This window comes from Mus caroli, chromosome 17, assembly GCF_900094665.2.
Source record: "Mus caroli chromosome 17, CAROLI_EIJ_v1.1, whole genome shotgun sequence".
Lineage (NCBI taxonomy): Eukaryota > Metazoa > Chordata > Mammalia > Rodentia > Muridae > Mus > Mus caroli.
In genome coordinates, this window is record NC_034586.1 from 47665472 (window position 1) to 47680740 (window position 15269).

General features: G+C 36.6%; 1 protein-coding gene and 1 pseudogene across 3 annotated transcripts in view; both read right to left on the reverse strand.

Moving 5' to 3' along the window:
• The window catches only part of Tbc1d5 (TBC1 domain family member 5), a 463147-nt gene that overhangs the window by 196725 nt on the left and 251153 nt on the right, over positions 1–15269 (reverse strand). For all 3 annotated transcript variants that reach the window (XM_021186156.2, XM_021186155.2, XM_029471255.1), the window contains exons 9-13: positions 14713–14815; positions 6030–6118; positions 4682–4732; positions 4479–4548; positions 3017–3189 (exon numbers count right to left, since the gene is read on the reverse strand). In XM_021186156.2, the coding sequence (XP_021041815.1) occupies positions 3017–3189; positions 4479–4548; positions 4682–4732; positions 6030–6118; positions 14713–14815 (486 nt within the window). The remainder of the gene's footprint in view (positions 1–3016; positions 3190–4478; positions 4549–4681; positions 4733–6029; positions 6119–14712; positions 14816–15269) is intronic.
• LOC115029806 lies at positions 2375–2527 on the reverse strand (annotated as a pseudogene).

Sequence of the window (15269 nt, forward strand, 5' to 3'; positions counted from 1 at the left end):
GGAAAGGCCCCTTGTGGGTGGTGCCATCTCTGGGCTGGTAGTCTTGGTTCTATAAGAGAGCAGGCTGAGCAAGCCAGGGGAAGCAAGCCAGTAAAGAATATCCCTCCATGGCCTTTGCATCAGCTCCTGCTTCCTGCCCTGCTTGAGTTCCAGTCCTGACTTCCTTGGTGATGAACAGCAGTATGGAAGTATAAGCCGAATAGACCCTTTCCTCCCCAACTTGTTTCTTGGTCATGATGTTTGTGCAGGAATAGAAACCCTGACTAAGACAAAATTGTTAGGTAGTTTGAGTCCAAGCAGAGCAATTCAGTAAGAAGACAAGAGATGCCAGTTTGAATCAGTCAACTTGGACAGGAGTTTGGGCCAGAACATCTGAGTTGTTGAACCAGCCAATTAGAATTTAGAAAGAACTAGAAAGGGTGAACTGATTCAGCGGTAAGTCTCCAAGACAGCAATTACTTCTGGTGAATAAAAGGTACATTTATACAAGGATGAAGGGGAGACCAAAATTTGACCCAGAAAGCATCCAAAGAATATAGATAGTTTAGAGGACTCTTTAGGTTTCAGGGATAGATCCATGATTCTTTCCCTATACAACACCATGCTTTTTTAGATAGCTTAGTTGAAAAACCTACTATTGCCATGTGACTCTGTACCACAGCTCTGTGCACCCTGATCACATTTGGTGATAGCTTGTCTCCCAGGAGTGCTGACATGCCTAAGCTCACATGTGAGACCACCACTACTACCCCAATACGTGGCCCAACTGGGATCTGCCCGGGGCCCACAGCACACAAGAACCACACAGCAGCCGGAGACATGATATTTCTGGTTTCTGGTTTTCATCTGCGCCCTGGAACTGACCCTGTGCCAAAGCTCTTTGTACCTCAACCCGCGACAGCAATAGTTTATCTCCCAGGAGTGCTGATACACCTAACTAAGCTCACAAGCTCACAGGAGGGACAAGCTCCAGTGAGAAATAGCAAGTCCAGCTAACAACAGAGATAGCCAGATGGTAATAGGCAAGGGCAAGAGGAGAGGTCCTTGGTCTTGCAAACATCATATGCCCCAGTACAGGGGAATGCCAGGGCCAGGAAGTGGGAATGGGTGGGTTGACAAGCAGGGAGGGGGGAGGGTATATGGGGCTTTGAGGATAGCATTTGAAATGTAAATTAAGAAAATATCTAATAATAATAATAAAGAACATAAGCAACAGAAACCAAGGCTACTTGGAATCCTCAGAGCCCAGTTCTCCAATCACAGCAAGCCCTGGATACTCCAACAAACCAAATCAAGACTTTATTTTAAAATCACATCTCATGATGATAGAGGAGAAGGACATAAATAACTCCCTTAAAGAAATACAGGAGAACACAGACAAACAGGTAGAATCCCTTAAGGAATTACAGGAAAAAACAACCAAACAGGGGAAGGAATTAAACAAAACCATCCAGGATCTAAAAATGGAAATAGAAAGAATAAAGAAATCAGAAAGGGAGACAACCCTTGAGACAGAAAATCTAGGAAAAAGATCAGGAGTCATAGATGTTGGAGTCATCACCAACAGAATACAAGAGATGAAAGAAAGAATCTCAGGTGCAGAAGATACCATAGAAAACACTGACACAATAGTCAAAGAAAGTGCAAAATGAAAAACGTTTTTCATTTTAACCAAATAAAAATAGGAAAATAAGGAAAATACGTATAGAGAGAACCAAGATTCCTAACTCAAAGAGCAAGTAAACATCTTCAACAAAATTATAGAAGAAAACTTCCCTAACCTAAAGAAAGAGATGCCCATGAACATACCAGAAGCCTACAGAATTCCAAATAGATTGGACCAGAAAAGAAATTCCTCACGTCACATAATAGTCAAAACACCAAATGCACAAAACAAAGAAAGAATACTAAAAGCAGTATGGGAAAAAGATCAAGTAACTTATAAAGGCAGACCTATCAGAAATATGCCGGACTTCTCACCAGAGGCTCTAAAATCCAGAATATCATGCAGATGTCATAGAGACCCTAAGAGAACACAAATGCCAGCCCATGCTACTATGCCCAACAAAACTCTCTATTGCCATAGATGAAGAAACCAAGATATTCCATGACAAAAGCAAATTTACACAATATCTTTCCATGAATCCAGCCCTTCAAAGGATAATAGATGGAAAACTCCAACACAAGAAGGGAAATACGTCTTTTTTTCAAAAGAAATCCTGAAAACTGCATAACCACTCTGACAGGACTTTTAACAGTGATTTATAACATAACTTTAAATGTTATAAACTTAGTCGAAAAGGATTAGCTTCTTAGAGTAGAACAAAGGAGTAACAGTGACTTCTGAGGACTGGTGGAGGATTAGATGAGAAGATATCTTAAAGTAATATAGAAAACTTAGCAAATAAATAACATGGAGCTAGACCAAATTTTTACTTTTAGGGAACTGAGCTACTCAGTTTTTAATTAGCAATAATCATGCCTTGGATAAACCTCACTGGCTATGATACTGCCACTGCAGAAAGCTGCTATTCAGAAGCTACCAGATATAGCTGTCTCTTGTGAGACTATGCCAGTGCCTGGCAAATACAGAAGTGGATGCTCACAGTCATCTCTTGGATGGAACACAGGGCCCCCAATGGAGGAGCTAGAGAAAGTACCCAAGGAGCTGAAGGGGTCTGCAATCCTACAGGTGAAACAACAATATGAACTTACTAGTACCCCCAGAGCTCATGTCTCTAGCTGCATATGTAGCAGAAGATGGCCTAGTTGGCCACCAGTGGGAAGAGAGGCCCCTTGGTCTTGCAAACTTTATATGCAAACTTTATATATACAGGGGAACACCAGGGCCAAGAAGTGGGAGTGGGTAGGTAGGGGAGCGGGGCACAGGGAGGGTATAGGGAACTTTCGGGATAGCATTTGAAATGTAAATAAAGAAAATATCTAATAATAATAAAAAAAGAAGCTACCAGAAAATCATAATAAGGAATAGTTAAAAGAAAAACGTAAAACTTACAACCCATATATTTGTGGTGCAATTTCTAGTCTGTTCAAGTGCATGTAGAGCTCAATATCATGTTTCTTCAGTAGATGGTCCTGGATCTGGTTGACTTTTGTAACAATGGCAACTGTTGGCCCTAAATCCTGTGGTCGAGCAAAGGGAATGGGGGCCATCAGAGTTTCTTTTCCCTGAAAGTAAGAAAAAATAGCACATATATTATTTTAACTTGAAATTAAAAAATACAGAAAATGGCTTTTAATTTATTCATCAAAAGGATTTAAAGAATCAAAACTACTTCCTCCTAACAAAGGCATAAAATGTAGAATCATGAACCATAACTGGACAGGTGATGAGTGTGCTCGTAAAGCCATAGCCAGGATATATCTTATAAGTATCTTTCATTGAAAGAGTTTCTCTTGTGACATTAAAATTTCCAAGAGAATTTGGCTAGAGGCAATGAAGCCCTTCAAGATGCCCCTGGCCAATTGATCTGATTAGCTATAGAATATAAATTCAACACTTTGATGGAAATGTATTTCTTGTGGGAATAAAAACTAAAACACTAAATGAAAATTATGTAAGCTATCAAAACCACACAAAAGGGTAAAAATGAAGGAATCATTTTTGAAAAAGTGTTTTCTGTCTGTTCTTTTGCTAAGTCATGATTTAAAAGATTTAAAAATGATTTTAAAACTGTAAAACAGAAGTACTGAAATTAAAATCTCTGAACCTCATTCGGCTTCCTTTCCTCCAACATCCAATTTTCATGGGTTTGTTAGTCTGACCTCTCTTGATCTTTGGTCCTTAATTTTTATGTCTGTATTGTTAGCATTTGTACCATCCCTCGGTATTGATTCTTAGTTTATCACTGATTTTAAATCTAATGTTCAAGTACAGACTGTTTATGCTTCCCCCAAAGTTTCTTTTCATACAGAAAAATCTAAGTTTTTCGTCTACTCAAATGTTACCCCTGAGTTATTTCAATCATATACAAAGCAGCAATAAAAATAAGTAAAAAATTGTAAGAATAGAAAACACAGATATTAAATATGTGAGTTTAAAAATAATATACTATAACAGAAAGGCAATCCATCTGACACAGACTTTTATCAATGTAGTTTAATAGTGATGCATAAAAAACTCACAAAGAGAGCAATAAAAATTTTATAATAGCCAGGTATGGTGTATATCCATATAGTAGCCAGGTATGGATTGAATAATCCCAATACTTAGGTGGCAGAAGCAGGCAGAGCTTTCTGAGTTCCAGGTTACCCAGAACTACCCACTGAATCCCTGTCTTGAAAAAACAAAAACACAAAAAAAGTTTATAATAATTTATGTCCTAAGTATTTTCATATTTTATCATAAAAATTATTATATATGTTACAATGAAATAACTAATTATTCTAGTGCATGTTGTTACTTTCTAAATTTGTTAATTCAAGTATACTGAAAAGATCTATAATATAAGAGTTACCTTTTGACCATCATGCTCAAATGTAGAAAACCAAGGTTCAGCAGTTTCCATAAGCTGTGAGAACATTGCACTAAAAATCAGAAAAATAAAATAATGCTATATTTAATCTTTACTATAGTACAGGTGGTATTAAAAGAAAAGAAAAGAAAAGAAAAGAAAAGAAAAGAAAAAAGAAAAGAAAAAGAGAGAGTCTTAGTACTTACTAGGCATCATGCTCCAGATACTCAGGGTTCAAGAGAGTTTTCATTTCCTCACTTAACATAAAAAAAAGACAATTCAGACTCTGGAAATAAGCAGTATTTAATTAAGGAGGGCAGAAGCAGCTTCTGCCTCAGTCTACATTTATATGCTAACGCACACACAATGAAGTCAACCTCTCAGAGGGCAACTCCAGTAACAAATTCTGTTGTTTTATAAAGAGCATAAAGATGCTATTTACTTGCTTATATGATAATGAAATAACCATCTGATCACTCCAGACAACATATGTAAAAACCGACAATATAGTCCTTGACCACTTTGATCTAGAATAATTTATCATTCTATAATAAATCAATTTTCATCCAAAACAAACAAAATCTGTAGTTACTGATTGAAATGCAATGCCAAAGTGCATTTTATTAACTTTTTATCAAATTTCATCTTAATATGAATCACTTATAGCTCCTTTAGCGAATCTACTTAGTTCTTTTCTACTTTGTAATAGGCTAAAACGGCAAAGTCTGCTCACTCTGAAGTTACTTTCAATCACCTCTATGTTCTTATAAATGCATTCTGCATGCGGCAGTAGCAGAAACGGAACTGCACAAAAACATTATCCCAAGACTACTTCATTTTTAGACTATACAGTCACTCAAATCATTTAAAAGGTAAGTTACTTGTGTCAAGACTTGATGAAATCAATACAAATAGAGAACCATATATCATGCAACGACTACTTCATATTCTAGAAGACAAAGGTTAAAATAATATGGGCCTAGGTCTAATAAAACAGGAAGCTTGCATCTGCTTAGGAAAGGTAACACAGATATGTGTGACCAACAGAAACCGGTCTAGACTGGAATGCCATTTATAAAATTCTTCGTGGTTGCATTACCGGCATTTTAAGTCAGATAGCTAAATTTTACCTGTTACTAAAGATTACAAAAACGAGTAAGTGAGTATGTCTCAAAAACATGAAAAGGCAGTCTATGTACAGACAATAGCTCTTGGTAGCACTACTTTTATGACTTAAGCCAAGTCAAAGCTTGTCTGGAGAAAGTGTCCCCAAAAACTCTGATTCAACTCTGAGAACACTTGGAGCATGGCATATCTGGGTAGAATCAATCGTCAGCGTTTTAAAAATTATAACAAACATTTCTTCTTTGGTTCATGACTTTTCTGTCTTCATTTGACAAAGATCTAATGTTTCAAAGGCACTTATGATTCAAACTTACTCTATATCTAAACTAGCAATAGAATTTAATGTGGATTGATCTCATGAAATAAAATCAATAGTTCACAAAAGATAACAGTAAGGGCTAAGAACAACTAATTCATGTAATGACTTGCCTGGGCTGTGCAGACTCACTGGCATGTAGAAAAGCTTGGTGGTCACAGTGAAGGGTAAAGATGATAGGCGCTAGTAGCTCATGCATACCCTGAAACACGGGGCCAGAAGATATGAATGGCACTCTAAGAGACATGTAAATACTTATTCAACCAATCGCTACCACAAAGATGTCCATGATATATAGAAAAGCATAAAAGTGGAATGCTACAAATTGAGTTCTGTCTACTTAAAAAATTTGATTCTAATTCAACCAGAGCATGCATTCTTTAAAATATATGGAGTAGTTATCTTTTAAATGACAAGACAAACAATAAATTGGCATGGTAGACAACCTTGCACCTGTCAGTTGCTTCAAGATCTGTACTCATAAATATGAATTTCACTTATGCAAATTATAATCATGAGCTACAGTATAAAGATCTGCACTAAGGGCAATGAAGAACTGTAGACCTAAGAAATTACACCCAATGTTTTCATTATATAATGGCTCCAAATTAGAACGCCTGTAGATTTAGGAAGAGCTGAAGTCAGCTAGCTAGGCATGTTGGATAATAAAAGAAACAATCTTTAGCAAGCATGACAGAAAATGAAGTTTTCAATATAATTTTAAACATGTTTAGTCAGAAACATGATATTTCTCCGTGCACTTCAACAAGGTTAGTATGTTTTCTCATATACTGGTGTTCAACAGTGGATCACACAAATAGACACACACACATATACAAAAATGTTAGTTCTTATTTTTGCTCTAAAAAGTTAATCTTATGCACTATTTATACCTTTAATGGGAAAGTAAGCACATTGTTACATTATTGACTAGTCTCATTAATACAGATTTTAATTTTTTAAGGATAAGATATAATATCATGTAAAAAACAGAGGAAACACTCAAAAATCAAATGAGTTGTGGTTTAACAGAGAAGGGGAAAGAAGAGAGGTGGAAATGACATCAATACAATTAATACTTATGTATGAAATTCTCAAAACAATTAATTACAAAGAATCATCACCTACTGACCTACTTAGTATAGAAAGTTCCACAGAAGCAAAGCACAATGGGAATGAGGTCAGGCAGGCGTGCGGGCCTGATACCAAGATCAACACTAAAATTCAAAACTACACTAGGTATCTGCATGGTAACCATAATGCCAGTTTCTAAGGGTTTGTGCAGAACAAGTCTTTGAAGTAAGGACTCCTGGGTAGTGACACCTGTGAAAGCTCCTGATAGGCATCATCCAGAGAGAAGTACCACTGCAAGACACAGAGACCATCATTTCACATCTTCATTCACATTTGTAAGGCTTAAAAAGCTCAAATCTCACAATCAAGTTGTTCTTGTGCTTTATTTAATTGCTAGTGAGACTGAATGCAGAATCTTTGTTAGTCATTTTTATTTAATTAGTGGCCTATTCTGTCGTAGTAAAGTAAGTAAGTGTGTATATGTGTGTGTGTGTGTGTGTAAGAGAGAGAGAGAGAGAGAGAGAGAGAGAGAGAGAGAGAGAGAGAGAGATCCCCTCTACCATGCACATATGTTCTCATGTGGAGGCCTAAGGTTCATATGGATAATCTATCTTAATTGCTTTTCTATCTTATTGAGGGAGGATCTCTCAAGTCAGGCACTGAAGATATGGCTAGTCACATTAGCCAGGTTGTACTGTGGATTCCCATCTCAGTATTTCAAGGCTGGGATTATAGGCAAGCCTTCCCATCCATCCATCATTGGCATGTTGTAATAAATGAGCAATACCCATAGTGTCTTACTTATTGAAGTATGCATGTGTAACACTTCTTTAACCAATTTTAAGCCTATTTAATTTTTTATTAAAAATATTACCCATGTTCATTTTTCTTTAATATTCTGATATACTACATCACACTGTAAATGAAGTTAGTATCATTATAAGAAACCATCTTTAAGGTATTTTGTTTGTTTCACGCCCAGAGAGACTTCTCTGTGGTAAAGATTAAGCAAGGGGGGGGGCTTCCTTTATTTCAGTTATTTCCTCATTCATTTCACAATAGGTTCCTTTTTGTCAGGAAAGAGTAATATGATTTCTTCCTAAACCATTAAACAACTTTATTTAATAAATACTTCATTTTCAATCATATCATAAGGAAAATACCTAACTTTACCCGTAAGGTCTGAAATAACATCTTTATTATAAATTAAATGTTTATTCTATATTTTTTCCATTGGTATGTTAGGTGGGTTTTATCTACTAGACGTAAGTCTAGACATAACTTGGGAAGAACAACTCCTAAGTGAGAAAATGCCTCCAAAAGACTGGCCTATGGGCAAATTCGTAAGTCATTTTCTTGATTAATGATTGATATGAAAAGGCCCCAACCAATTTGGATGTTGACACCACTATGCTGGTGGGCCCTGGATGTAAAGCAGGCTGAGTACCTCATAAGGAGCTACTTAGGAAGCAGCACTCACCCACAGTTTGTGTCAGTTCTTGCCTCCAGGTTCTTGCCTTGGGTTCCTGCCAGTACACATGCAGCAGAGGATGGCCTTATCTGACATCAATGGAAGGGGAGGGAGGCTTGATGCCCCAGTGTAGGGAGATGCTAGAGGGTGAGGTGGGAGTGGGTGAATGGGTGGAGGAGCATCCTCATAGTAGGAAATGGGAGGGGGTAAGGGAAGATGGGTTGGCGAGGTTGGTGGAGGAATAAACAGGAAGGGAGATAGCATTTGAAATGTAAATGAATAAAATGATTAATAAAAAAAGATATAGCTGTCTCTTGTGAGACTATTCCGGGGCTTAGCAAACACAGAAGTGGATGCTCACAGTCAGCTATTGGATGGATCACAGGGCCCCCAATGGAGGAGCTAGAGAAAGTACCCAAGGAGCTAAAGGGGTCTGCAACCCTATAGGTAGAACAACAATATGAACTAACCATTCCCNCCCCCCCCCCCCAGAGCTCGTGACTCTAGCTATGAAGTGAGAAAAGCAATCAATAGTTTCCCCCAGATTTAAAGTTGCAAACTACAGTAATGACCACTCTAGCAAGATAGCCTCAAAGATCGAATGGTGTCAATTTTATCTTGGAGATCAGCAACACTCATCCAATTGGACTTAAGGCCCCTCAGTAGGAAGGAGCTCATGCCTTCCTTCCACTGTAAATCTAGCCAACCAAGGGTGGTTGTTGTGGTCACAGACCCTAGTTGTTCCCTTTTCCTAAACCAATATAATTTCTGTTGAATTTATGTGTATCCATATGACCAAAGGCAAGTATAATTAAGATCTACCATCAAGGGAGCTTCGTTTTACATTTCTGAGTCAAGTTCAGGGAGCTTAGTCAAACATCAGGAAACGAAATGACTGGGTCTGTATAAATGCACTTGATACATCTACAATGCAAGCCTGACATCTAAAGCTTGGCTAATATCTAGGAGAAGTGGGTGAGAAGATTGCTAGAGCCAGAGGACACGTTGCCTGCTGTTGAGCATCTCCTAGACCTAACAAGGATAATACACTCATGAAATCTCAACAATATGGTTGCTTAAGTGAGGCAGGCATAATCAAAATATCATCTGACATGCTGATGTGTACAGAGGACTTCACAATCACCCAACCACATGTAGGAATGAGTCCCTTTATAGTTTATCCAATCCCACACAGTCAACCATTAACCTACATACATAGGGATATCAATGAACAAGCCCTACATGTGGTATGTATGCAACATGCACATGTATGTATGTGTATATATGTATGTATATGTGTGTGTGTGTGTAACAATAACAAATAAGAACAGATCATAAATTTGAAAGGAGTGGAGAGGGACACAAGAGGATTTGGATGGAGGAGCAGGAGAGGTGCAAATGATGTAAATACAATACGCATGTATGAAATTCTCAAAATACTAAATATTGAGTTAAAACAGAAATTAATTACTTTTATATATTTGTATATTTCTTATTTAAGTATTTAAAGTATTTTACTTATTGTTATTTAAGTCCTGTTGACTGTTTCATTTCTTCAGCACTCCTCTCTCTAAATGTCTCAACTGTTCAAATATCATTTGTCATTTGACTATCGTAATGACAACTGCCAAACAGGTTGGGGACACAATAATTAACAGTGGGCTGGTCTCTAAATTCTCTGGAGCTTTGTTAATTAGCAAGAGATACACATTTAAAAATGAGCATTAAAATGGATAAGTTATAAACGAGTATATATCTTTATATACATAAAGGTGAGGGGATAAGTATGTGTATCTATTCAGTCTGCTGCATCCATGTTCTATATCTGTGATCTGAACACCTGATGGATTGAAAGCAGTACCAAAATGCAAGGTTGAGGAGATGGGTCAGTCAGCTAAGTTCTTGTACAAGTATGAGAACCGGAGTTTGACCTTCAACACCTATGTAAAAAACCTCTATGCTGTGGCACTCAGATATAACATCTCCTCAGGGACAGAGACAGGAAGATGCTGGAGGTATGCCTGGTAGTCAGTATAGACAATTAGCTCCAGGTTCAATGAAAGTTCTTGTCTCAAAAAATACATTAGAGATTAACTGAGATTAATCACCTGAGTGAGCTTCTGAATCATTCCCTCCCCAAAATGTGGAACATGTACAAACAGAGCATAAAGTAATTAAACTATAGACTTTTATCTATATACACAAGAATAGTAGAAAATAATTCAAAGACTTGCATCTCAACTAAACTTGTTTATAATTTTCTCGAAACAATATAATTTAACAATTCTTTACATAAACACTTATACTATATCAGTTATTACAAGTAATATAGAAATTTCTTTCAGATTATGGGAAAATTTATGTAGTTCATGTGCAAATATTACAACAGTTCAAATAGGAGACAGGCATCCATGGATTTTGTAATACACATGATGTCTTAGAATCATCTCTCTAAGGATATTATGAAATGACTGTACAGGAAAAGTATACCACTTTTGAAGCCTAGCATAATTATACATACATACAAACGAACGTGTGTGTGTGTGTGTGTGTGTGTGTGTCTGCCTATCTATCTATCTAGGTATGATATATATGTGTATATATTGAGTGAATGATATACTATTATGTTTATATATTAGAAAGTTGAGTCATGGCATTTAAAACAGTATTAGTAAATCATAAATCATAAATAAAGGTATATGACAATATTTTGAAAATTGTATTATTTTATGCATATAAGTGTTTTGGTTGTATGCATATTTGTGACCAAGTGTGTACATGGTATCCAGGGAAGCCTGAAGAGAATGAGAGTTGTAGATGGCTGGGAGCTACTTTGGTAAATGTACCCAGGTCCAGGTTCTCTGGGGGAACAGTCAGTGCTCTTAGGAGTTGAGCCATCTCTCTAACCATTTAGTTCTATAAAACTAAGTTTCTTAAATACCTGGGAAGGAGAAATTATTCAGATTTATTTATTTTATGCATGTGAGTGATTTGCCTACATGTATGTTTGCTCATCGTGTGCAGTGTCCACAAAAGCCAGAAAAGAGCACCAGATCTCATGGAATTGGGAGTTATAAACAGTTCTTAGTAATCATGTAGATGCTAGTAACTGCCCCAGGTCTCCTGCAGCCAGGAAACATTATTAGGGTTGCCCTCAATTTGAGATTAGTAAAACATGCTTAATAATTACAAGTGGTTGAAGAACACTGCTCAATGATAAAGAGGTTTGACACACATAACACACAAGGGCCTGGTTTCAATAGGAAAATCAAAACCAAAATCAGATAAACAAAAGCAAATGAAAATGGCAAGTATATACACAACTTTAAAAGAGAAACATCTATCATGTATAATGACAATTCAACTTGCTATACATTTGAGAAAACACAGTATGCTTAAATGGGTCCTATGATGTACCCCACCGCACCGCAGTCTTTCTGCTCTGTTAAAGCCTTAAGTCCTGCATGCTCTTTAGTAGTCTCTGTACTCCAAACCCATGCCTGTGAATGCAAAGGTAACAAAGTTTTCTTCAACAGCCTGTAGGCTCACAAAATTGAACCTGTTCTTTTATCTGCCTGTGTTCATTTAGCTCACCAAGCAGTCTTTATTAAAGCTGCGACATCAGGCAGTCAAAGTTCATTAATACCATTTATATAATCTCTGCAATTTCAATTAACTCAGCAAGACATTCTCCTACATGATAACAGTCTCATTAATTCAATAAAATCCCATAACTATTAACAATATGGTCGATGTTAAACGGGGTGTCACCTAGTACAAAATAATAGCTTTAACAGCTTGTGATGAAACTGAAGGCTTTTTTCCTTTACTTTTGATACGGTTAAATATTCAGTCCTTCTACAGCAAGGTATTATTTCTCTGTAACAACAAAAAAAAAATCTATGGAATTTAACATGTAGAGGGGGTAATGAAGTTTTTTAAAGTGAGAACCACGTAGAATATATCAATAATTTTATATTCAGTAATTGACAGTCTTGCTTTAACTTATCTAATGTAATCTTCCATATTCCTATCTAGTCTTTCATACAAATAGTGGTTCACATATATTAAATTACAGAGCATGATGTTACATTGATATTTTTCTCTGTGCTGGGTCTTGTTTCCATTATTAAAGACTTTCTTGATTTAGTTTTGTCTTTTTCCAAAGAGAACTGAAGACGACACTAGAAGCTGGAGAGACCTACCGCCTATGGTCATAAACTGGTGGAATTCCTAATGTAAAAATGACTTTCCCCCTCCCAAAGCAATTTACACATTCATTGTAATCTTTATCAAAATGCCCATGTTGATAATAACTAAAAGCAACAGGATATGGCACGAACACAGACATGGAGATAATGGAACACAAAGAAGACCCAAAGGTGAGTGCTATAATCTGGGGGCACTCCATCCCAGTGCTAATCTCACAGGTCCTCAATGTGAAGTGACTATGACAAGGTTCAATGAGATACACATCTCAGATTATTACTCAGATCATACATTAATTTAGAAAGAAGAAATGTATGTATTTAATCGTTTCCTATTGAAAAACATGCTATTATTTTTCTATTTGTTCAGCTGTTGCTTTAGTAGTTCAAAACATTTATAGTTTTTAAAGAAACAGTTTCTATAATTTATTGTCAAATTTATCTGCGGACATTTGAATGAGATGTCTATTTTTGATTCTAAACAGCTATTAATGGGAGTAATATGGACATGTGGCATAAAGTTGGGTGTGTCTCGATGGCAAAGTAAATATCGAGCTTGAGCCGGGCGTGGTGGCACACGCCTTTAATCCCAGCACTCGGGAGGCAGAGGCAGGCGGATATCTGAGTTCGAGGCCAGCCTGGTCTACAAAGTGAGTGCCAGGACAGCCAGGGTTACACAGAGAAACCCTGTCTCAAAAAACCAAAAAAATATCGAACTTGTGAGACGCTCTGGATTTCGTTGCTGGAACTTAAAAACAAAAGACATATATATAGTAGTATGAAACATAGAACATACATAAGAAAAACGTCTTCTGGCTCAAGAACTTTGTAAAATTTACTTATGGTAGAATATTGTCTTTACCATAGTTATTATCTGTTTTATTAAGCTAGAATTTAGAAGTCATCAAGTAGATCTAACTTTTGATTGTCCTGACTTTAGTTTGAATTTTCATTTTATATATTCTTGGAAAAATAAACTACCTAACTATATGCATTTTTAGTGCAACATAATAAACTTAAATATGAATTTTATAAGCATTTATATGTTAAATGATTTACATTTCCAAAAATTACAATATTTGTTTATTAATGAAATGAATCAAAGGTTAGGGGTCCAAAAAATTCTAAGTATAAACTTTAAAACTATAGAACCTTTTTCTGCTACATGTATTGTTTAGAGGGAGTGAACACTGGATTAGATTACTTCTCACAAGAAATCACATAGTAACAAATGCTGCACTTAATAGCAGTATTTACATATGACTTTAAAAAGTTATATTAGGCTTAGAACATTCACTTCCATAGACATGATTGAAAATTATTTACGGATGAAAGTAGTAGCTAAAATGTCATTTAAATATTATTGTTATTGGTATAATTGTCTATAAAACATTTAAACATGTTAGTGACAGCTTAGAGAACTTCTTACAAACATATTTAAATACTTTCTGTTGACTGAAAGGTGTCCTTCCATGAAAAGTCCTCCTATTAAGAACACTTGTGTCTCTAGCTGCATACATAGCAGAAGATAGCCTAGTGGGCCATCACTGGAAAGAGAGGCCCATTGGACATGCAAACTTTATATGACCCAGTACAGGGGAATGCCAGGGCCAAGAAGTAGGAGTGGGTGGGTATGGGAGCAGGGCGGGGGTGGGTGGGTATAGGGGACTTTTGGGATAGCATTTGAAATGTAAATAAAGACAATATCTAATAAAAAAGAAAAAGGAACACTTGAAAAAAAAGTTTTATTAGTAACCTAGCTGTAAAGATGCTACTTATATATGAACCCCATTGGTTTATAGGGAAGACTCAATACTTGTCAGGAGAAGGTCTGTCTAAAACCGGGAAGGTAGGTGCAGGTGGGGTGGGTAGCCGGTACCTCACTGTGCATGCTCTTTGCTGCCCTCAGATGACAGTGCTACTTGGGTTATTTAACACTGTCACATCAGTCTGGATACACAAAGGTTGTGTTATTGTCTTATCGTCTCTTAACTGTAAGGCATTCCAAGTCAATGGCTATCATCTGTAAGGCATTTTTATTACCTGTTTGTAAAGCAACTGCTCGTTCTCTCTTGCATAACAGAACAGAACATCTGTAAGAATTTTTCTCACATTTTCTTGTTGGAAAAACTGCATTTCAGGAAACCTGAAGAAAAAATAAATATATTGAACCTAACTAGTAGTTCCAGAAATATTCCCAGATTCTCATCTCTAAAATATTTCAAGGGCTGCAGAACATTCCACCGTTGCTCTGATAAACTATATAGCTTGTATTATGGATAGGATTAAAAAGGGGTGATAAAGGAAAAGAAAAATCACTAAATCCCTCAGGCACATGCCATCCTTCAGCCTCTAAAAATTTCAATTTCTTTCATGTACTTCAATGATTTTGTGGACAAATTACAATGGTGTTAGAAATAAACGACAAAGACAACCTATTTGGGGGTAAGAAACTGGTTTGCTTTAAGCCTGCTTATGGGGAGTGGTCTGCTTCTTTCAGACAAAGAGTCTGGTCTCATTAAATAGCCCAATCTTAGAACTGGGAACAAAACACCCATGGAAGGAGTTACAGAGACAAAGTTTGGAGCTGAGACAAAAGG